A 24,699-nucleotide genomic window follows, 5' to 3' on the forward strand; every position below is an offset into this window, starting at 1 on the left:
TGTTTACAAATAATGTCCGACCATCCGCTACCCGTCTAGCAATTTTAAATATTTGTCGACCAGCTTTACGGGCTGCAGTTTCCCCTGACTATTCGTCCGAGAATAGCATTGTTTCCTGCAGGCCCGTGCGCAGGAATCATCCATGGGGGGGGTTTCAAGGGGAGAGGGGGGTGTCCAAAAATGTAAAACGAATTCTGACAGGATCGTGCGCGGGGGGGGAGGGGTTTCAAATTATGTCAGTTTATAAATTGATAAAAAATTGATAAAAAATATGAATTGTCAAGTTATTTGCACTTTAATATAATAAGTACTCCATTGTTCATGAAACTTAATTTTAAAAAAATTCTTCATGGGGGGGGTTAAAACCCCCAAAACCTCCCCCTGCGCACGGGCCTGGTTTCCTGTATTTACTAGACGCTAGGTGTGGACAGTGTAGTTACGTAAAACTGATGTCATTGTTGTTTCTTCTGCGTGCAAAAACGGGATCTGCTCTTCGTTCTGGTAGTACAACATGAACTAAAGATACGAAATATCGGTTTCAGTCGGTGGAGCTTCCTTGTCCCGCTGGCGGTGCTTATCATACTCACGGGCACTTTAAACTCGATAAATTATTCTAATGTCTCACAACCAGTATGTTTAAACGAATTCGATTTAAATTACATCTTTCAACTTCATACTCTATGAACCAATTTTTAATTTACTCATTCAACGATCTCGGCGTCCCTACAATTGTAAATTCTCACTTTCAAGCACTAGCCGGCAGACTACAAACAGAAACTGATACAAACTCGTGGACCAAGACGTGAGACTGCAGTAATGAAAGCGAATTTAATTTCCATCCTTTTTCAGAAATTCACCATGGACCGAACAATGCATTTTTTCGGAATCCACCCTAAGTAGTGAAATAAATTGTCTCCCATAAGTCACAGCCTTATTCTTTTCACACGACAACGATGGCGTCTCTTCCTTTTCAGCGCTTTGACCGGAATTTCATTCGCTGCGCGTTTAATGACCCTTTTATTTCTTTCAGTAATTAAAAATGCCACCCAAACTTTATACAATGCTCATACGTAGAAATATGAATTTTATTTTACTGAGAACATCACAATGAGTTTTTTATGACATTTTTGTTTCCGCAGGTGAAGGACAATTGGTTCAAAGTGAAATAACTTAGTGTTGGATTTCTTGTTTACATGTATGCGCTTAGATAATCGAACACGAACAAAAAATCTTAAACTTTCAATATTTATAAAAAGTAAATTGTAAAAGGAAGAACGATAGCACTTAAATGGGAACAGAAAAGTTTGGGAAGAGTTTTGTAACGCAATATAGCTATGAAGTGTGTGAACTTCTAATTATCGAAAGTAAAAAGGCACTACTAAATTCTCTGTGTGTTTCACTTTGATTTCTCCAACGGCTGAAAAAGCTTCTTGCACCATGCTGCGAATCTGGAACCCGAACCAGAAATGATTTACTTTCGCCATTATAAAATTTATCGCTTAAGCCAGTGACTAAACTTACCATACTTAAATCTTCGGGTTCTATTGGCACCGTAGTTAATATCGATTCTGGGTACGGGATATCCTTGAGAAGCCCTGGAAAATAAGTATATTATTAGGTCTGCTATAATGACTGTCAGTTTAGTCTGGTGAGAAGACTATTCTCACTAGATCTTTCTGAATTGAAAATACGATATAAATTCGTACCAAATAAGCTACATTGATTTCATTAAAATTTCTTTGGCCAATGCGTACAAGAAGCGAAAAGCAGAGATCTGAGAATACTGGAAATACGCATTGTCATTGGATTCTTCACAAGAAGGTTTGCCTTTCTCATAAAGAAAAGCCTTGCAATTGTAAAAAACCTGTTTTAATCCACCTAGTGGTGTAATGATGCCTTTCTCATATCAATCATACTATCATATATAATACTGTGGTATTCTTCAAGATAATTTTCTTCGATTCTTCAAAGAATAACCGAAATCGGTTTGTTTGACCGTTTACAGATAAAAACTATTAATTGGAAAAGATTTGAGGTCGATTTAGAAATTTTTCTAAGGTTTTTCCCCATTTTAAGTGATGGTATACAATTTTTAACACACTTTACCCTATATTTCCGGATCCGTAAGTAGGATCCGCATGAAATTCAGGAATTATGCTTGGGACCACAGGACCTTTCATTTGAACCTAAGTTAGAACAAATATTTTTTTTTTGCACACTGTGTGACATAGACACTGAAGCATGCTTTTGTGAACTACTCGAATCAATCTAAGCAATTGGTGTCAAAATTAGTATCCGAAATTATTTGATAAAAGTATGAAATATATTTCCATGAGACTGATATGAAAGAAGAGAAAGGCATTATCATATATACACATATATATTTATATATATATAAATATAAATATTGTTCGGATGGAGAAGAACCATGAAGCTGTAATATATTCTGTATTAATTATTCGATTTCAATAAATCATCTTACACTTACATTTTCGTCTTCTTCTTCTAACCTCTATCCGAAAGTCTGTGATTAATAATAATAATGCTCAGTGCCCTGAGTTCAACAATTCATTAATATGAGTAATATTTAAAAATACGATTGACTTACTTGTGATACTATTTAATCTAATTTGCGTGCCCTCATATACGAGCCGTACTGTTATCTATATAGATACAATAATCAAATTTTTAGCATTTTAGATTTTAAGTTTATTACTGCACCGCACTGCACAGCGTATACTGACATTTACTTATGCTGCAGACGATAGTTCGGCACGCGGTTATGTTGCCTGACGTTTTCTACTGACATCTATGTTCTCTTTCGTTGGCAGCGGTGACCGGTGCTGCCCGTGAAGTTCCGGACCGTCTCCCGGATTCAGTACGTCCAAAAGAGCCAACTTTACTGCAGGTCTGTTGAGTAACCCATGCTTCGTCTGCACAACTGCTCTACGAACTTGTCCGTCTGGCGTCGGGTCAACGTCTCTATCTCGTAGCCAACCGTTCCGCTTGGATTCTTCCACAACTAGAACAAGATAAACGACTTTGAGCGGCTGAACAGGTTCGAACCACTTAGAGCGCCTAGTTATCGTTGGGAGGTATTCCCGAATCCAGCGAGACCAGAAGTGATCCACTAAACACTGTGCTAGGCGCCAACAATCTCGCAAAACGTTCTTTCCGTTGTTCACTGGTAGCTCTGATTGTGTAATTTCCTTCGTTCCGTATAACAGAAAGTGGTTGGGTGTTAGCGACTCTTGCTCCGACGACTCCAATGGGATGTATATAAGTGGTCTAGAGTTAACGATCGATTCGGCTTCTAGCGTTACGGTTTCCAATACCTCGTCACTAGGATGATGAGGGTGATCTGCAATCGCTAACATGGCTGTCTTTACTGAGCGCACCATTCGCTCCCAGGAGCCGCCCATATGAGGCGCCGATGGAGCGTTGAAAATCCAGCTTGTCTTAGCACTCGTGAATGTTACCGCACAGTCTTTGTGAATATCCTGTATCTGTTTTTTCAGAAGGTTACTTGCCCCCAGAAAGTTCGTCCCGTTATCGCTGTAGAAAGTCATCGGAGAACCACGACGAGCAACAAATCGCCTGATGGCCATGATACACGACTGGGTGGAGAGACTATGTACGGCACGCATCGTAAGGCACGTAAATGATGCCACCCACCTTTTTACCAAACTGCAACCTTGTCTCACTTGAATTGGTCCGAAATAGTCCAATCTTGTATGAGTAAATTGTACGAAAAATCGATGACGCATTTCATTACAGACCGTCTCGTTGTTCCCATGGCGAAACTTTCGGTGATAGCTTTCGGCCAGAAGATGTACTGCAACGTGCTTTCTAGGTAGTAGAATCGGAAACTTGGTATTGTACGGCACAGTTGGTGCCTCGGATATTCTGCTGTTCATCCGGATAACACCGTAATCATCAATAAAAACCGACAGTCGGTATAGTGCATTAGACTTCGGTATTGAAACTGGACTTGTACAGTTTTCTCGATTACAATTACGTAATTCGGTTTCGGCCTCTGCTCGGTTCAACGACGGTTCTGAGGGCCAGTGATCTGGTGTTTGATACAAGAATTCTGGTCCTTTAAACTACGTGCTGTCGGATCGTAACTTTACTTTATGTTTCTTTACTTAACCGCCTCCAAAGCTTTCATGCGCCGTAGTGCCATCGGGTAGCTGTCAGGAAAACAGATGTGCTCGTATTTCCATAGAAATCCCGTCTCGAACGCACCGTTGACCCGCTGGGTGGTGGTTTCCATGATTTGACGTGATCGTTTGTCCTCGTCAGCCTCCGGCTTTACTGTCACGCTTGACTCTTCAACGGCGAAAAATTGTTTCATCCACTGATGCAGATCACGATTTGACATACCGTCGTCTATGTGTACATTCAACTGCTCCATAACGTTACTGCTCTGGGAGCTTTTTCCGAAGATACACCATCCCAGGCGGGTTCTAGTCGCCACTGGCTCGTTGTTATTACCCTCTCTCGTTCGCAGCGCTGTCAATATGCTCGATTCCGATGATTACCCCAGGAACTGCGTTGGTATAGCTCTGGATAGGAAGGCCTTTCAGATGAGGAAAAGTATAGGACAGTTCTTCGTAGTCCAACGTTTGTGCCGGTAATTGCAAATTCTGTACTGTTCTCACGTTATGAAGCTTGAACTTCTTTCCATTTCCGTGAATTACTACGCTGATACGCTGCGACTCCTTTTCCTCTCTGGTAATATTTCCAGTCCAACTCAGACAGAAGCCGTCTGTAGGTCCTTTGATTCCCAAAGCCGACGCAATATTACACTCCAGTAAGGTTGAGTTGGACCCGTCATCGAGAAACGCATACGTGTGGACTTGTTTACCATTTCCATGTATCGTTACTGGCAAATACCGAAATAGTGAAAACGAACATCGTACGGTGTAGATTCTGGTGTACTACCGTATTCTTGTTACCGGCGACGGCTTTTGGATCAGCTTTGCTCGAGAAGTTCTCAGAATGTAGAAGTTTGTGATGATGTATTCGGCAACCATTAACACCGCACACCGTTTTAGTACGACAGGGCAATTTCCGATGTGCCACTAAACAACTTCTGCACAGCTGTTTCTGCTTAACAGTCTTCCATCTACCATCGATATCGAGCGCTTTGAATTGCTTGCAGTTTGTAATCTCATGGTTTGTTTTATCGCAAAACACACAAGTCTTTATACCTTGCTCTTGTAGCGCCCCATTCTTCTCGATGGCTTTGGATTTTCCATCCCGTATCTCCTCAGTGTGTATATAAAGCTTCGGTTTGTCTCTGCCTGATTTAGTTGATTTGGAGTTAAGGGTAAGCGCATCCATAGGGAGTGTAACCTCCGATGCCATCAGCACTAGTTCCGACATAAACGCACTGAAGGTCGCCAAGTTGACACAAGTAAATCTACTTTTGTAATAAGACCACTGCACTTGAGCTGACGTGGAAGTATCTCCACTAGCTCATGGAGAAGCATAGGAATACACAAGTGATCAGACAGATTAGCGATACTCATGTGATCTACAACATTTTGTACCGCAAGACCGAAATCTATCTGCGACTGCAAATTATCAGTCTTAGGAGAAGGAACTGTTCCGGGCTCTGAAGAAGCGAGTACATAAGTATTTCAGGTCGACCGTACAATCGACGCAGTGTATCAATCACGAATGGAACCGATTGCGGCATGAGTAATCGACTTTTTACTGCGTCTAACGCCTGTCCTTTCAAACAACGTTGTAATCTCGCCAGATTCTCCGCGTCACTGAATCCACATGTATCAGTCGAATTGCAGAACGAACTGTAGAATATTGGCCAACCTTGCGGATCTCCGGAAAAGGACGGTAGCTCCCTTGGCATAACTTGCCTTGCGGCCATTTGTTCATTCGTTGGTCCACAGCGCCCTGGGACAGCGGGTCGATCTATATACTGTTGCTGCCGTTGTTCGATCTGGGGAACGGATATGGACGAAGGTTCAGACGACTGAAGGAACGGAATATTGAATGGACGTGAAGTGACGCGAGAAACTGGTGGTATCAACACATTCGTATTTGCACGGTAGCCACCAATATTTGTAAGCATAACCTTTGACTGTGATGAAATCGGTATGTAATTATTTACCATCCCACCGACTGGCCGCAACACTGTGCGCGGGAGCATATGGTTTTAACTCTTGATTTAAGGCAAAGGTATTTTGTGGAAAGATGGAATTATAGCTACACATTGGCAAGGACCTATAGGTAACGGGAGGTACTGCTGACATACTTGTTACTATTAGCGTATCATGGATCATTGGCCTACTATTACTAGAGGAATGTATGACTCGTGCCTAACATATTGTTATTACTAGCTATTATTTCTGATTGCTGATTACAATCCGATCTGGTAAGAAACTTAACAATAGATGGCGGTGCACTGTTAGTAATCTTCCGCAGGACTCGATCGGTGCCTATCTGCTCCAGAATGTTTGTTTCTATGAACGAACTGCATCTAGTCCTTTGCGAAGAAATCACCGGTGCTCGGCGGGGAACGTCGATCGTTATTTCCGCATGAGATACATAACCATCTGAACCCACTGGTACCAAATCGTGGGATACAATCTCAGCAGCAGAACACGGAAAACATTTACCATCTGTTGAATTTGGTGTTGATGCTGATGCAGGACCAGAAACTGCTATGTCAGGAACGTTCGATGCAGGTGGACTTGAAGTGATGAGAGCTGGTATAGTAGACTGCTGAACTGCTTCAGTATTCACGATCATTGGCGAAGGATTACTGGATGACACTACTTTCACATTAAATGTTGTGTCCACGTCCTGCTTGCTAAGCCACGTCCGTACTTTCTCCTTGCTAGCTCGACTGCTCAATCTCGATTTCCTACTGACTACATCTTCTGAATTATCTGTTTCTGCTAGCAGAAACTCGTACTTTTTCTTCAAGAAAGTCTCCTCCACCTCAGCTAATTGCATCCTGAAATTCGCTTTTGCTGCTTCTTCCTGCTGTATTCTTTGCATTCTTAAAGCCTTTTGTTTCTCCAACATTTTTAGGTTAAGTTCAGTCCGACTTGTAGACGAACGACAGACTGACACACGTGATTGAATCATGGATTCCTCTTCCCTGCACTGCTCACATTGATATCCGCAATGGAATCTGTCACATTTGCACTTCCAAAGTGCATCCATGTCTCACAAACATCACATCCTACGAGATTATCAACTGAATCCGGGCGATCGCATTTAGTGCAGTGATTCGCCACCTCCATCTCGTCGATATTCGTGATGGTAAGATACAATAATCAAATTTTTAGCAATTTAGATTTTAAGTTTATTACTGCACAGCGTATACTGACATTTACTTATGCTGCAGACGATAGTTTGGCACGCGGTTATGTTGCCTGACGTTTTCTACTGATATCTATGTTCTCGTTCGTTGAGAGCGGTGACCAGTGTTGAACTTCACCACCGCGGCTCGAATCAGCCCCCGCGCAAATGACACACGGAAGTTCTATGAGAAGGTGAACTGCTCACGTTTTGTGCATTGTATGACAAAGCAATGCTTGGGAGCTACGTGAAACACGATTTTTCATACTGTTACATACAATTGTTTCGAAGTACTAAAAAGACTGTGTACAGCATCCGGTTCGTTTTTGGTAACACAATCGTTCGAATATGACATATGTAAAACAGATGATGGCAGCATTTTCGAGTTGATAGCAATTCCATAATTCTATTAATTTAAACTACTTACAGCAAAAAAGTTGCTTAATTGCGTTTGGATCTGACCTCTGGTTCCGGAACTACAGGATAATATGTGAAACGAAATTCAAATAATCCAACTCATTTTTCTCATTGACGGTTGAACCAATCTAAGATTCAAATGAATTCTTAGAACCATCTAAGATTCAAATGTAAGGTCTTAAGATCCCATAAAACATCTTGCTTTGTAGTTTAATCCAACTTCCTGTTCCAACTGTTTAATCCAACTGTTTTTTTTTTTAGAGAAGAGAGCGTAGCAAGTGGCATTAACAAGTCTGGGGGGTTATGACAAAATTTATATAATCTGACCAGAATCGATACTTTTTGAAGACCATACATACTTTTTGTAAAACTCTAATATGGACTTGGCTTTTGGAAGGTTAATATAATGAGTGTCTCTAAAAAGGTGGTTTATTGTTTCGAACCGACATTTTTCGACAGCACGGTATTTATTACAACTAAGAGATGATCGTAAGGATATTGACACGCGTGAAACGATAGCAACTGTCTCTATTAAAGACGCTCTCAGTCCAATTGTTTGTATATATCGGAATAATTCCATCACAACTCAGTAAATTATCACCAAACTTGGCACAGGTACTTTTTGCAATTCAGGGGTGGTAAGGTAATGAGGGTATTTTTTATTTTTCTTGGCTAGATCAGATATTCATTGCACAGGTGAACAAATGAGCGGAGTTTGTAGCAAGTGTCTCTAAAAAAGGGTGTTGTAAAATATATCTTATTTGCCCACAATTTTCATCTTCCCCCATTGGCACTTTTTGACGAGCACAGATACTTTCTACACTACCGAAGACATCATATTTACAAGATATTTAGCTTTCACATTTCCCGAACAAATCATTGACAACATCCTTTTTGTGAGCATGGCGGCCTCAGGCGAGTTCGCATCGAATCTCGTACATAGAAGTAGGAGATAAAAATGTCAAATTCGTGCGCACCAAAATAGGAGCACTGCGCATCCATACAATTGACATGATATTTGAATGTGATGCCGTGCGATGGCGTTGCTGAACTGAAGATTGATTACACTACAAGATGACAGGGTCTGAAACTAATCAGAGGGTAGAGAGCACTAGTAAGTTCACTGACAAAAGAGGATTTCAATGAAAAAGTTATTTTACGAGAAACGATACTTCTTGACTAATGCAGATACTACTTTCACATCAAAATAAGGATAATAAGGTTATTCTGAGGGAGAGGGAAAGCACCAAGTGCCCCAAACTTGGAAAGTATAAAGTAAAACTGCACATTTCTAGCAACTAAATGAGGGTCACAAAATATTCACAAGAGGGAGGGGGAATAAGTATCCTTAACAAAGGAAGGTAAGATTGATCGGAGTTGACGAAGAAATCATACAGTCAATGTGCATTTTTTGTAAATTGAGGAAACTGTCGACCCAAGATGATGAAAATAAGTTTACGACAACATTTGTATTAACTGAATCGTTATTCTATAATACGTATGTAGTTATGATGATAAAGAGTCTTTCGATATAAAATAATCATTATCACAATCCTGAGCGATAACGTGGAAATAATGATGTCGTAAAAATTTTTATAACGAGGGGGGAGTAGCAAGTGTTTATAGCCATGGAAGCCTAAGGTATTATAGATCGGATGTAACGAGGAACGTTAATTCAAGTACTTTATGAGCACATACACTTTTTTGAATTTAGAGGTTACTAAGAAGGTATTTATAGATTTATTATATTATATATTATTTATCAGGTGTTTTTAATGTTCCTAGAAAAAGGAATCAAACATAAAACTGGATTGAAAAATAGAATACCGTGAAAATAATGATTATCGTGAGATCTGAGATGGGGCATTGGCCGTGCGCAATCTGAACATGTACGGAGTAGAGTGCCTATAACCAGAGTGACGACAGCTGTTCGTTTGGAATGACAGCTCCCAGTTCCAAACGAGCAAACGACCTGTGCGGAGTATTGAGTTGAGTTGTGTTGCCGTCTAAGTTGTGTTCCTCTACGATTTCATAGGCAGGACAATTTCTAGACTTTTTTTGCGGCCTTGCCTTCAGCTAGTATTATTAATTATGCAATTAGGTACATAGTTTTCTCGTTATTGTACAGCTCGCATACAATACGAGGTCTGTTCAAAAAGTACCCGGAATTCTCATTTTTCTAAAAAAATATTTATTTATTCGTCTACATCTATATGGTCCCCTTCAAAGTAATCCCTCTTAGATATAATACACTTATGCCAGCGTTTTTTCCAGTCTTCGAAAGACCCCTGATAGTCACTTTTTGTAATGCTCTGTAGCACTCTCAGCGATTCTGCCTTTATCTCTTCAATCGATGAAAAACGCTGTCCTTTCATGGGACTCTTCAACTTTGGGAACAGGAAAAAATCACACGGAGCGATATCTGGTGAATAACGTCGTTTAACAGCTCCTGAGCGATGGTAATGCGTTTGTTTTTTAGATCAAAAATCAGCAGTTTTGGAACGAATTTTGCTGCCACTCGTTTCATGCCCAAAACATTTGAAAAAATATGATGGCATGAGCCAACTGATATGCCAACTTCATCAGCAACTTCTCTAATAGTGATTCGGCGATCATCCATAATCATTTTTTCCACTTTTCCCACATTTTCATCGATTATTGATGTGCTGGGTCGACCGGAGCGTTCGTCGTCTTCAACGTCTTCGCGGCCATCTTGGAAACGCTTATACCACTCGTAAACAGAGATGGCATTTCACCAGAGTTATACACGCTAGAGTCAGATTTTTGCCACACAGAGGATGAAAAAACGAAGCACCGCACAAAGAGGAAGGCGCACTTCTTCTCAGTGTCGAATAGACAGCATTTGAGTGTGTGCTTGTGGTTAAAGCAGCTGGCGCGAGTGAAACACATTCTCTTCGCATGAATCACTCACACGCGCTCTCGTCTAAATACACCCAAGTGACCACTGGCGCGTGATTGTGAGCGAACACTTCTGTGAACTTCAATTAATAGAGAGTAGATCTGGCCTTGCTATGAAAAATTTGCAAGGAAAACCGAAAATTTTACGATAAATTGTTTTATTTTGCTGATTTTGCGTGTCACCATACAGCAGAGTGCTCACCGGCGTGTACACCTCTGTGAAAGTATCTGCATCCTCCTCAGAGAATTTATTAGCTAATGCTCTAGCACTTTGGTGCGATTCAGTGGAAGAGGTAAAAGGAAATAAACAAACGCACTCATGATGCGTGCACACTTACACAACACTGGTGTATAAATGTGAAAGAGAAGAGCTCTCGTTGACGTTGTCAGTGCGAGGGGAGAAATTTTGCTTGCTCTTCGTCACACAGAGGAGATAGACATCTCTGCTCGTAAACACTTGTTTTTTTTTCATAGCAGACTCACCGTAGACTCTCTGTAACATTTCGCACACTTGGTTACACTTTATTTCATTTTTCACGCAAAATTTAATACAAATTCTTTGACTCTTCAAATCTTCCATTGTTTAAAATAACAAAAATCGCCGAGCTCAAAAAAACACGTCTACACCAGCCGCTACAAGACAGAATGTAAACAATGAATACAGCTGAAAATTTCACCATACATTAGGAGCATATGTACCAACACATTAAAAAAGAATTGTTGACCACCGGACTCTCCAGACGCGCGCAATTAAAAAATTCCGGGAACTTTTTGAACAGACCTCGTATATTGAAACATATCGAGGCGCGCATAATTTAACTAGTAGTAGTTATTTAAATGTATGTTAATAATAAGATGGAGCTTCTTTTAAGGTAACAAAGGAACTGCTGACTGAAACGCCCTCTTCCTTTTTCAAGCATTCAAAGCCAAAGTCTCGGTATTACATTACTTTTGTGGAATTGGACCTGACCTTCTGTTTCAAAAGACTTCGAAGCTGATTCTTAGCGTACAGAATTATTGCATAGCTGGTGCTACGATACTACTGACACTAAGAATCCTTCCAGGCCAGGACTCGAACATATGATATTCAAGACATTTCTAAAAAAGTTTTATCAATAACACTATCTTTTCGTAGGATCTTTTTGCTATGAAAGTTTGGTAGTTGTCGTCTACTGCAAAATATCGAGAAACTGAAAACATCATTAGCTTTTCGATGTAAGATTTTGCACCGACTTTATAAAAAAATTATTCCTGTAAAACGTGTAATAGTCGATTGCTATTTAGTAACTAACTAACTCTTGCTGCTTCTTTCTACATGTTTATTCTGTTTATATTAACCAATTATGTCCTAGCGTATGTTATATCATACGCAAAACTTCCTATATTTTAATACGTGTTTACTTTAGAAGTTTAATAAAAAACAGCTTAAGCACTAGTTGATAGTTTACACTTCTATTTTCTTTGTATATTGAAATTGTTCTCATGTGTCAACGTTTTATTTGTACTATAGCCTTGCAAAGTTCACACAAATGCCCATAGAAAAGTAAGCAACATATTCGTGTGAATTTTATGTTCGAAACCATAGGTAATACTTCCATCTTTTGACAAACCATTGCGAAAGGTTCAAAATTGTTGTTAACATTTGAACGTATGATATATCATACGGTGGGATAATACAGTAGTATTTTTTCCAAAGCATTTCGTTAGTCGATAAACTCGAGCATCAGAATTTTCCGATTAATAGAAGTCTTTCGTAAATCTCTTGCCATCAGCAAATCAAATTCAGTTTGTTTTATCTTCGGAATGTGAAATATTCAAAAACATGGCTGCAAAAAATAGTGATAAGGATAGGGACCCTTTAGGATTTGACGAACACGTGAATATGAACAAAAACGCTTACTTGGAAAAAGAGTAAATGAGCTTACGATACTCTCAACAAATCGTTCAAATATCTAAAATACCATACAAATACAAATAGGTAATCCGTTTTACTAAAAATGAAGAAATGGAAAAAAATGAAGTTTTTATTTTCGATTACACAGGTCATTTACCACTTCGGGAGAAAAATCGGAATGCACTAAATATTTGTGTTTATATTGTTTGGTTCAAATTTGAAAACCCCTGGGTTATAATGGGTTCATTTATTTATACCCGGCTTTAACCAAGTAACGGTCTTTCACCGGGTGCTTTTTTCATTTTCACATTTCATCATAATTCAACATTGTTCAGGGCCTGATTTGATCTGAGACATTTTATACGGCTGCTAGGGCATTATGCCTAAGGCAAATGAGTGGTAATTTTGAAAAATGTGTTTTTATCAATCAATTTTCATGAAATTTAACAGAATATTTTAAAATTATGTTTCTCAGCGGTATTGCATTGTAATACTCACATTCTCGAATAAACTATAATAATACATTTAGAAATATGTCAATATTTTTTTGAGGGGAGCATATCAAAACACTTTACCCTACTAAGTGCAAATTACAACTTGTCTTTGTTTACTTTCTCTTCCGATTATAACGGCACTATCGGCCATTCGTTCCTTCAACCCTTCACATATAAAAATTAAACTTTCAATCTGCACTCAATAAATCATGGTAAAATACAGTAATATGTCGTAATAATTAAAACTGTTAGAATAAGTTGAAGCGGAGTGTTCAATCCGACGCGTATAAAATTAGTAGGCTATAGTAAAAATAAGCTTAACAAAATTTTCACTTTCATTTCAACTGACAACCAAAGTAGTTTGATCTTTGGCCATTCCAAGATGTTATGGGCCCAGGATGTCCATCAGAGATCATGTTGGTGATCCTCAAGGCAATACGCAAGTTTTGCAGCCTGCAGTCCAAACTCTAAATAGTCTTCCATCATTCGAACGTTTAATCGGTCTTGGAATGTAGAGAGTTCGACTTGAAAAGCTCGGTTGGGATATAGGATTGGGTCCGGATCTGTCTTGCAAACATGTCAGGGCATGTTCAGGGAGTGTTCTATTTCTAGATGCATAATTTATGTTAGTTTTAAAATTTAAATCTAAAAATTATAACAAAATAAATTGGCAGCCCCAGCAGGGTTTTATGTGTTTAAAATATATAAAAAATAGAACGGCAACCAAGCGTATACCACACTCAAAATAATAATCATGTTATAGTTACGTGAAAAGTTGTGTGAATATTTTCCACCCTACTTTTCACGTAGGTTTTAATAGACTGGCATTTAATAGCTGTTTAATGCATAATCCAGTAAAAGTTACGTGTTTCATAGGTAAAATGTAATGTACTGCTCATATCACATTTATCTATCAGTTCATATCATATTTAGATACCAAAGAATCACTATTTTATATATTGGTTGAAGTCTGTTTATGTACAATCCATCGCCACCATACTATATCAGTTTCTGAAGTGATAACACCTTATTATTTGTATTAGCTAGAATACGTAATTGTCGATGAAACCAATGTTTGAATGTATTAGTTTTATTAATTTGCGCCTGTAGATCAAATATAGTTCAGTTGTTCGTTATAACCCGTAGAATAAAGTAGTTGCTCTCCTAACTATCGGTGGATTTATTCTCATCATCCAAGGCCTACATCACCATCGTCCGAGACGATCACTTATCTCGGAACATAAGGTCCTTCGAACCGGATGGTCGAAGACACCGAGGAATCAGAACCAGTGCATTCGGCTTGATTTGGATGCTGGTTGGTCATTTTCATCACTTTATCACCACATTTCAATGCATGGAAGCGCCATTGTTTTCGGCTGTACACGATTGAGACGCTACAGTACTGGCGGGAACAATGGATAACCAATAAAGTCGGCTTGGGTTGGATCATCAAACGGAAGTTTTGGTCGGTTTGGGATTTTGCGGAAATTATTGTTGCTCAGGTAAAAATTACACAGTATATGTCCCAGCCGAAGCTTGGACAAACAATTCGATACTATACCATCTTATTTTATCACTGCTACAATCCAAACTTACACAATCTTCGGTACATAACCACTGGAGAACTCGACTGTTCGCGCTAAGGGCAGATTCAGCACCGATTCGATTCTACGTCAGCACAATTACGCTTTCGCCAAGGACTTCGTGGGATAATAATTCTTCAAAAGTAAGTGCTACATTGTATATGTCCTTGTCGAAGCTTGGACAAACGATCTATACTACAACTATTTGTTTCCTTTCTGGTTGTTCGAGACTTCTGCAAAATGTCAAAATCAACATCATCGAAAAAAGGACCGTCATTGCGGGCCATTACTACTCGATTGAAAGGACTGCAAGCATCATTCGATAATATACACGGCTTCGTTGAACGGTTCCACGATGACGTCACACCAAGTGAAATACAAGTTCGATTGGAACGCCTCGATACACTATGGGAACAAATAAACGACACGATAAATGAAATACTGTCACACGATGAATTTTCAATAGACCCCTCGGCGATAATGGAGGAACGGAGTGTATATGAAAATCGATTCTACGACGATAAATCCTACTTAATGGATAAGTATAAATTGCTAAACGAGGCACCAATTCTTGATCAAACCTCAAGAACAAATGTCTCGTTTGCGCATGGTTCTGCTCCGCATGTACGGCTTCCACAAATGACGCTTCCAAAGTTTAGCGGAAACATGGATGAGTGGATAAGTTTCAGAGACTTATATACGTCTTTAATTCACTGGCAGACGGAGTTGCCTGATGTTGAAAAGTTACATTATTTACGTAGCCAGTTGCAAGGTGAAGCATTGGCGGTAATCGAAGCACTACCGATTACTTCCGCAAACTATCTAACAGCCTGGGAACTGCTTGTGAAGCGGTATTCAAACTTCAAGATTATAAAACGGAAGCAAATTCAGGCTATTTTCGATCTGCAGTTATTAAGGAAAGAGTCTGCTTCTGAATTGCATTCATTGTTGGAAGGCTTCGAAAGGATCTTAAAAACATTAGATCAGCTGGTACAACCTTGTGACTATAAGGACCTGCTGCTTTTACACATCCTAAGTTCGAAATTAGATAGTAATACTCGCAGGAGTTGGGAAGAATATATTTCAGCGAAGGAAACAGAATCTCTTAAAGATCTCATCGACTTTCTTACGCGTCGTGTTCGAGTGTTGGAGGCATTACCGACTAGAGGATTAGAACAACGGTCAGAACCTCCTCAGCCAATTAAAAGACAGCGGCCCTTCCAACAGCAACAAGCTAGTTATAGTGCGGTTCATCAGAATAGCTTTAAATGTCCGGCTTGCCCAGAGTCTCACCCTTTGTACAAATGTGCCGTATTCGGGCAGTCGTCTGTTTCGGAAAGAGAAGGTTTATTAAGGACCCATTCCTTATGCCGCAATTGCTTTCACAAGGGACATCAGGCTAAGGACTGCAATTCGAGAGTTTCATGCAAGAATTGCAAGGCACGACATCATACCATGGTTTGTTTTAAAACGCAGAACAGTAGCAGAATAAGGCATGATGTTGAATCTACGCAGAACAACACATTGATTGACTCAGTAGAAGTTCCCGAAAGGAAACCTAATTCGGTTGGAGCATCGGAGCAAAGGGTAGCTCATACGGCAGCGGTCGATAATTCTGAACATTCTTCGCATTGCGTTTCGACACCCAAGGTATTATTGGCAACGGTGATGGTAACGGTACAAGACGAAGCGGGATACCATACTACTGCAAGGGCATTGTTAGATTCGGGATCTCAATGCAATTTCATTTCTCGTCGGCTTTGTCAACAATTCAAGCTACAACAAAACAAGGTACAAGTTCCTGTAGTTGGAATTGGTCAATCAGAAATATTGGCCAAATACGAAGTACAGTTGACTGTTTCATCCAGAACAAGGAACTTTTCGCGATCACTGCCATTACTAGTGCTCCCGAAAATTACGGTGAAGCTTCCAATTTCGGATATCGATGTTGCCGATTGGAAAATCCCCAACTACATAAGGCTTGCAGATATAGAATTTAATCGATCAAATCCAATTGATTTGATATTAGGCGGAGGCTCATTTTTCGAAATATTCAATACTGGAAAGCTCATGGGATTGGGCGACGGCTTACCAAATCTGGTTGATTCCGTCTTCGGCTGGGTAGTGGCCGGAGAATATACAAAAATATCATACAACTCTCCTAGGGTTTGTAACATAGCTGCAACTACACCTTTGGAGGAACTTCTTCCCAGATTTTGGTCCTGTGAAGAAATCCAATGTAGTAATAATATGTCGCCGCAGGAGATACGATGTGAAAGACAATTTACAAGAACAACCCAACGAGAAGTCGATGGAAGGTATATCGTGACCTTACCGAAGAATGAACAAGTTATGACGAAACTGGGAGAGTCCAAGGAAATTGCATTGAACAGGTTATTTGCATTGGAACGGCGCTTGAATAATAATCCGATACTGAAGGAAAGATACGACGAGTTTTTGAAGGAATATTTATGTTTGGGACATATGAAAAAGGTTGATATCAATGCAGATTCCCATCACAAACGCCTTTACTTGCCACATCATCCTGTCGTAAAAGAGAATAGTACCACTACTAAAGTCAGAGTAGTGTTTGACGCATCCTGTAAGACTACCACTGGTGTCTCCTTAAACGATTGTTTGATAGCCGGACCAGTTATTCAGGACGACCTTCGTTCAATAATATTTCGAAGTCGAACGCGGCAAATTATGGTTGTTGCCGATGTCGAAAAAATGTTTCGGCAGGTTTTGATCGCAGCGGATGATAGGTGGTTGCAAAACATACTATGGCGATTTGATTCCAACGATACTCCATCGACGTACGAACTGATTACAGTAACATACGGAACCAAGTCTGCGCCTTATTTAGCCACACGTACATTGCAGCAGCTAGCGCAGGATGAAGCATCGGAGTACCCTTTAGCATCCAAATCTGTACGAGAAGACGTTTATATGGACGATCTTATTTCGGGCTCTAATGATATGAAATCTGCATTGGAATTGAATAAGCAACTAGTTTCCATTATGTACAAAGGAGGATTCCATCTAAGAAAATGGGCTTCTAATTGCCCAGCCGTACTTCAGGGCATACCAAAGGAAGATATGGCAATACATGATTCGGCGGTACAGTTAGACCCTGATCCAGCTGTAAGGACATTGGGACTTTCTTGGTTTCCTGGAACGGATGCACTGAAGCTGCACTTCAATATACCAATCGTGGAAATCACAGAAAGGCTCACGAAGCGGAAGGTGTTATCTATCATTGCGATGCTATTTGATCCCATGGGATTAGTAGGAGCTGCAATAACAATGGCCAAGCTGTTTATGCAACTTCTTTGGACTTTGCCCGGAACGAATGGTGCCCGGCTAGATTGGGACGAATTGCTCCCTTCAGCAATCGAATTCGACTGGAGGAGGTATTACGCTCAACTGCCAGCTCTAGATAACATCAGGATTCCGCGTTGTGTGGTACTGCCTAGAACAATTGAACAGGAGATTCATGTCTTTTGTGACGCCAGTGAAAGGGCATACGGAGCCTGCCTTTATTTGAAAACTATAGATACATCTGACCAGATGATGGTTTCCTTGATGGCTTCAAAGTCACGGGTCGCACCTTTGAAGACTCAATCATTGCCACGGTTGGAGCTTTGTGGGGGCTTAGTTGCAGCGGAATTATTCGAGAAGGTTAAAACGGCGATAAGATTCGAAGGGCGAGTGGTTTTCTGGTCCGACTCTACGACAGTCTTGCAGTGGCTGAAAGCTCCTCCTGCCACATGGACAGCCTTTGTAGCTAACCGTGTTTCAAGAATTCAAACACTAACTGAACTAGGTCAGTGGTTACATGTTCCGGGGAATCAAAACCCGGCTGATTTAATATCCCGAGGAATGTTTCCAGAAGAAATAGTGAACAGCGTATTATGGTGGCATGGACCGAGTTGGCTTAGAGAAGATTCATCTAATTGGCCTGAGCAGCCGGAACTATCTTTCACACAGAGTAACAATAATGAAAGGAGGCGCACATTAGTGGCACTGACGGTATCAAAGGGAAAGGAATTTTGCAAGGAATATATACAATCATTTTCTAGTTATACTGATCTTCTTCAGAAAACTGCATATTGGCGTCGATATTTCACCAATTTGAAACATAAGCTGGACGGTAAGAAATTGAAGGTTGGCTTTCTAACCAGTGAAGAGTTAAAGCAGGCAGAGTATGCATTAGTTCGCCGAGTACAAGAAGAAACATTCGAGCAAGAATTGAAAATGCTAAATAAGGATGGATGCGTATCTCGTTCTTCGAGTATAAAATGGTTCAACCCGTTCATCTCAAAACATGATCAAACTATTCGAGTTGGTGGGAGGCTGTCTCATTCACAGCAAACAGAGGAAATGAAACACCCTATGGTGTTACCTGGGAGACACCAATTTACACGGTTGCTGATATTGCATTATCATAAACGTTTATTACATGCAGGACCTCAGCTACTTCTCGCAACAATTCGTCTACGATTTTGGCCTTTAGGTGGTCGCAATATTGCGCGAAATATAGTCCATAATTGTGTAACATGCTTTCGTTTCCGTCCAACGGCTATTCAGCAATTCATGGGAGATTTGCCATCAGTACGTGTCACACCTGCTCGTGCTTTCTCTAAGACAGGTGTTGATTATTTTGGACCCGTTTTCTACCGACCTGGGCCGCGAAGAGTCGCAGTTAAGGCATACGTATCTCTATTCATTTGCATGACAACAAAGGCGGTACACATGGAACTGGTATCAGATATGTCTTCTGAAAGATTCATTCAAGCTCTTCGTCGGTTTATTTCTCGACGAGGAAAACCATCTGATATGTACTCCGACAATGGGCGAAATTTTGTTGGAGCGAGGAATCAACTTTTAGAACTCTTACGGAATCTGCGGACGAAAGAATACTACGAACCGATTATGAGAGAATGTTCTAGTGAAGGAATACACTGGCACTTCAATCCCCCCAGTGCCCCACACTTTGGAGGATTGTGGGAGGCAGCCGTTCGCTCAGCAAAAGCTCATTTACTGAAGGTGCTTGGGTCGAATCCAGTTTCGTTTGAGGACTTACAAACTTTACTTACGCAAGTGGAGGGTTGCCTGAACTCTAGACCGATAACAGCGCTTTCTGATGATCCTACCGACTTGGAACCGTTAACTCCAGCTCATTTTCTCATAGGGGCATCATTGCAGTCTGCTCCGGATCGTGATTATTGTGTTATTCCTGAAGGTCGACTACGATACTGGCAAGCAGTTCAACAACGCCTGCAACATTTTTGGATTCGTTGGAAAACCGAATATTTATGTCAGCTACAAGGACGTATGAAACGCTGGAAACCTCCTGTACGCATCGATGTTGGAAGACTGGTAATCGTAAAAGATGATAACTCTCCACCGTATCGATGGACACTAGGCCGTGTTTATGAAGCACATCCAGGACCAGATGGAGTGACACGTGTGGTGACAGTTAAGACAGCTAGCGGAGTTTACGTACGTCCTGTGGAGAAGTTATGCTTACTACCGACAGCTACTGAAGAAATGTCAACATGAGCTACTGAAGAAGAAGTAACTTCAGGGGCGTGGGGATGTTTATGTACAATCCATCGCCACCATAGTATATCAGTTTCTGAAGTGATAACACCTTATTATTTGTATTAGCTAGAATACGTAATTGTCGATGAAACCAATGTTTGAATGTATTAGTTTTATTAATTTGCGCCTGTAGATCAAATATAGTTCAGTTGTTCGTTATAACCCGTAGAATAAAGTAGTTGCTCTCCTAACTATCGGTGGATTTATTCTCATCATCCAAGGCCTACATCACCATCGTCCGAGACGATCACTTATCTCGGAACAAAGTCAAAAGGGAGATTTCAGATTTTTGTATAAATCTAAAAATGCCATGAAAAATAAAACATTTATTCTAGAAAATCAGCATAGAATTTTAAATAAAAATAAAAAGCAAAATGAAAATATAAAGCAACTAATAACGTCGTGGGATCTCGAATCGACAAGCCTCCAGAAATCGTTATGTTGTCACTGCCATCCAGCCGAAGCCGAAGTCGAGATCCGAGAACCCCCACAACACTACCGATGCAAGTTAAGGTCCCATTACATGGGCCCAGTGTCTCTAGCTTCATACCGATTTTGAACTCGTTTTTCGGTGGTCCAACGGCCTGTTTGAAGCATTCGGCAGGAGCGTGCACACTTCCGGACTCACGCAGGCACTCGGTCTAGTCGAACACATGGAAACTTTCATACTGGAATGAATTGATCGATGTAGTAAAAAATTGCAATTAAGGTAGCGCTTCGCCGTGGTCACGGGAGTTCGCTGCCTATCCCGGGGTTTCACGCAATTCACCCAAAATTGTGAGAAAACGGGGAAGAAAACGGAAATTCCAAGAACATACGATTCTAGATAATTAATTTTTCTATCGATTCGTATATAAATTGTGCCTGATAAACGTTTTTATCGAAAGATTTCGTGCGAGTTATAAAAATAAATTAGTTTTTTTATTCTTTCGCACGCACACAATGTCAACGTTTTTGATTTTTCGTGAATCGGGTTAGTATTGGAGAAATTCGCAATTTAGGGTGAAATTTCGGCGACAAAGCAAGAGAAAGCAGTGAGTTGTCTCGCTTCGACCTGACCACGGCGAAGCGCTACCTTAAATAACATTTCTCGCAAATATTTACACTACTCACACTTTGAGGGCCACTATTCGCCATTTTCAAAATCGAGTTTTTCACACTGGAAATTCACGTAGATTGTTTGACGTTTGGTCAATTCACGTAAACCTTATGTGATGACTCTATTCATTTTAGAGGATGTTCGTAAAACATTCATTTTCGTCACGTAAAGTATTCAATTTGACATTTGAAAACAGTTTACGTGATTTTTCAAGTGAATCGAGCGTGAATTTTCAGTCTCTGTTAAAGAAAGCCCGCAAGCCAGCATAGTGTTTTAGAATTCTAGCTGGATAATCAAGACACTCCATTCATCCGATGCGTAGAAATATTTCCAATCAGTAAAAGGTAAAACCTTTTTTAATCCCCTAGTGGTGTAATGATGCCTTTCTCATATTACTTATATTTTCAAAAATATCACTAGAAGAAGACTCACTTTCTATGAAGAAATTTTTTTCTATCTTGAATAAAATAAGAAACTTTCTTTTGGTATAAACTAACATAACCTTTTCAATTTGTAAACAGTTATGTCAAGTTATTAAGATTTTTTTATTTTGCATCGTTGCACTAAATTATTAAACACAATTTACCCTATAGTTCTAGAACCGGAAGTTGGACCCGCATGAAATTAAACAGCAACCTATGAGACGATAGGAACATTTATTTGAGCCTGTTTGTGGAAATCGATCCAATCAACTCTGAGAAAATTGAGTGAGTCTCGTTTTAGACTTTTTGACCCCTATTTTCAGTACTTTTGGAACCTGAAACTCGGAACCAGTATAGCCGAAGTCGGTTCGTTTAGTATGTTACTAATTGAATCAGTTTTAAGCCAAATCAAGAAGATTTTTTTTGCATCTTAGCTCTAAATGACGGTGTGCAATTTTAAACACACTTTACCCTATGAAAACATGATGAATAACCTATGGGAAAACGAGATTTTTTATTTTCTGAGCGTGATTATTTGACACATAATCACGCACAGAAACTTACATTGCTCAGCTCGATGAACTGTGTCGAATGATATAGAACACTTAGCCCTCTGCACCAATTTTCACTAGTCGATTTTTCAAGTAGGTACGAATTAAATAAAAGATTTAGAAACTTACATTTTTCAATTAAAAAACATAAATTTAAATATGGAAACCCTGTACGCTATACGAAATTTGACAAAGCACGCTGCGAACGGAGCAAAGCCGCAAGTATCCTTGCGTACTAGATTTGCATTGTCATTGAACGACAATTTGAATGCCCTATAATTTCTTGTAGTCGTGCTTGTAAAGAAGGTATGATGAAGGAAATGTAATGTTACTAATTTTGGGGAAGTTAAAGGCTTTAGCATGGATCCATGCTAAGTCTATTATTTCAAACAGCTTCGCTACAGCGCACAAATCAGCAATTCCACGGTAGTTGGATACAATACCCTTGCTCACATAGGATTTCTTCCATATTTCAGGAAAAATTCCAGAACGCAAAGAACAATTGAAAATGTTTGATAGATGAACCAACAAACTATTAGAACAATTTCTTATCACCACGGATGGAATTCCAGAACTTCTTCGTTTCTTTTCTTGTCCAACTTCGCTTCGTAAGCCTGTTGTGCAAATTTAGCTTTGAGAAAGCGATTTTTACCATACACAAGACACAGTGACCATATTATTGAAGAATAGCATTCCATTTATAACGTTCTTTGCATTATTGAATGTGTTTTCACTGAGACGATATCATCGACATTAATATCCTTTCTTTCGATTTCCGCATTGGAACGTAATCACATATATCGAAAAGTTTTTGTAATTCCTTGTAACAGCTCTATTGAAATAGCAATTTGTATCACTCGAGATCGAAGAGCATAAAATCGAAATTTTATCCACTGAAGAAAATATTTGCTATAACCGCCTTCTAGTAAATTTTGGTTTTATCAAGATGTAAACTCACCAACTTGACCAGCTCGACCAATTGCTGAAACGTTCGCCCATGATTAATTTTTTAAGGTTTCATAAAACTCAAAACCTTCAAAAATTAGCAAAGAACTTTTTTATTCGAACAAATGATTCACAAATGTGGAATGATGTTTTGAAATTCGCGCGAAATTCACGCCAAAGCATCAAAATCTTAGCAGAAACCGCGCTAAATCTGCGAAAATCGCGAAACCCGCGCGACCGTAACAACCCTGAATTTATCACAGACTGTCAGAACTCTTATGCTATTGAGAGATGTTTGTGTTCTACTTACCGACATGATTGACACTGTTCGGATGCGCAACGGTATTCCATTGCTGTGCTAATCTTTGCGAATAAACCTTTACCCGATCGTTGTACTCCTGAGGTTCAATATTGTGAATGTCCATCGCGGCCACGTCAATCACATTGCTACAAAAGTATTACAATGATCTGTTCTGTTGGATTAAACTCTAACGCATCATAACGAAACGACTTACGCTGCAGTATCTTGGATAATCTTGTTCAACGCCGAAACATCATCCTTTTTCGGCACTGAGCTTGCAAATTCCTGACAGAGATCTTCACTGTTGGACCTACGAACGGCTGGGTAATTGCTTACCGGATTGTCCAGCAGGTGTGTTCGCTCATTTGGTTCGTTACCCTGTCCAGAATAGGAAGACAAATAATTGACAAAAAATGGCAATGATTTAAATTCGAAAGAAACCTGGGCTGACGAGTCATCCTGGCAAGTGAAGCAGCTGACTGCGTAGTTTAAAACCGAACGGAAGCAATCCATTGCTAGGATGAGTATCTAGCAATGATCACCAAGGTCCTAATATTTAGCACAAGCCGACAAGTCTTTCTCAGGCCTATAAAGATCAGTACTCAAGATAAACGGTATGATAACACTGTAGTAAATACATGAAGTTCCTCTACACGCCCCAAAATATCTTTTGTTTTGATTTTTTGTCTTGGAGTTTTGACTTTTGTTAAGGTGTGTATACTGAAAATCATTTCTACATATTTTTTTAGGCAAAATTACTCATTGTCAATCTCATTTATAAGCTACCCAAAATTAGGTCGTTATCTGCTCAAACATTGAGTTGATCGGTAAAAATGGGTAGCGTCCTTTGTTATGGCATAACGCTTGTACTAAACTTACATTTACCTGAATTTTGAAGTCGTTACCCAAAATTGGGGAGATGTACTTTAGTTGATTTTGGGTAGGTTTTGACCCAAAATTAGGTAGCGGCTGGTAAGAGTGTATATGTTCAGGAATAGCAAAGGCATGAACCGCGAACTAAACACACTACACTGATAAAAAATTGCACGATCGATTCATACGTAAACACCACTTCAATTTAATATGCTTTTCCGTTTCAATACATAACCAGAGCGATTTGTATCAAGAT

The 24,699-nt window shown here is 39.8% G+C and overlaps 1 protein-coding gene across 1 annotated transcript; it reads right to left on the reverse strand.

The window, feature by feature from the left end:
- Positions 1–1,052: 1,052 nt before the first annotated feature.
- LOC131437108 (ragulator complex protein LAMTOR1) lies at positions 1,053–24,317 on the reverse strand. The gene is made up of 5 exons (XM_058606258.1): positions 24,012–24,317; positions 23,785–23,948; positions 23,580–23,716; positions 1,522–1,595; positions 1,053–1,448 (listed from the first exon to the last, which is right to left on the reverse strand). The coding sequence occupies exons 1-5, from the start codon at positions 24,081–24,083 to the stop codon at positions 1,356–1,358; spliced, it is 540 nt and encodes a 179-aa protein (XP_058462241.1). The 5' UTR covers positions 24,084–24,317; the 3' UTR covers positions 1,053–1,355.
- Positions 24,318–24,699: the final 382 nt, after the last annotated feature.

The sequence above is a fragment of the Malaya genurostris genome, chromosome 3 (assembly GCF_030247185.1).
Source record: "Malaya genurostris strain Urasoe2022 chromosome 3, Malgen_1.1, whole genome shotgun sequence".
Lineage (NCBI taxonomy): Eukaryota > Metazoa > Arthropoda > Insecta > Diptera > Culicidae > Malaya > Malaya genurostris.

Excerpts from the sequence above, each read along its gene's own strand:
- LOC131437108 (XM_058606258.1), bottom strand. The coding sequence starts at position 24,083 with ATGGATTGCTTCCGTTCGGTTTTAAACTACGCAGTCAGCTGCTTCACT. Across the intron at positions 23,949-24,011 it reads AGGATGACTCGTCAGCCCAG|GGTAACGAACCAAATGAGCG; the intron begins GTTTCTTTCGAA and ends TATTCTGGACAG. Across the intron at positions 1,449-1,521 it reads AACCCGAAGATTTAAGTATG|ATTCGCAGCATGGTGCAAGA; the intron begins GTAAGTTTAGTC and ends TTCGGGTTCCAG.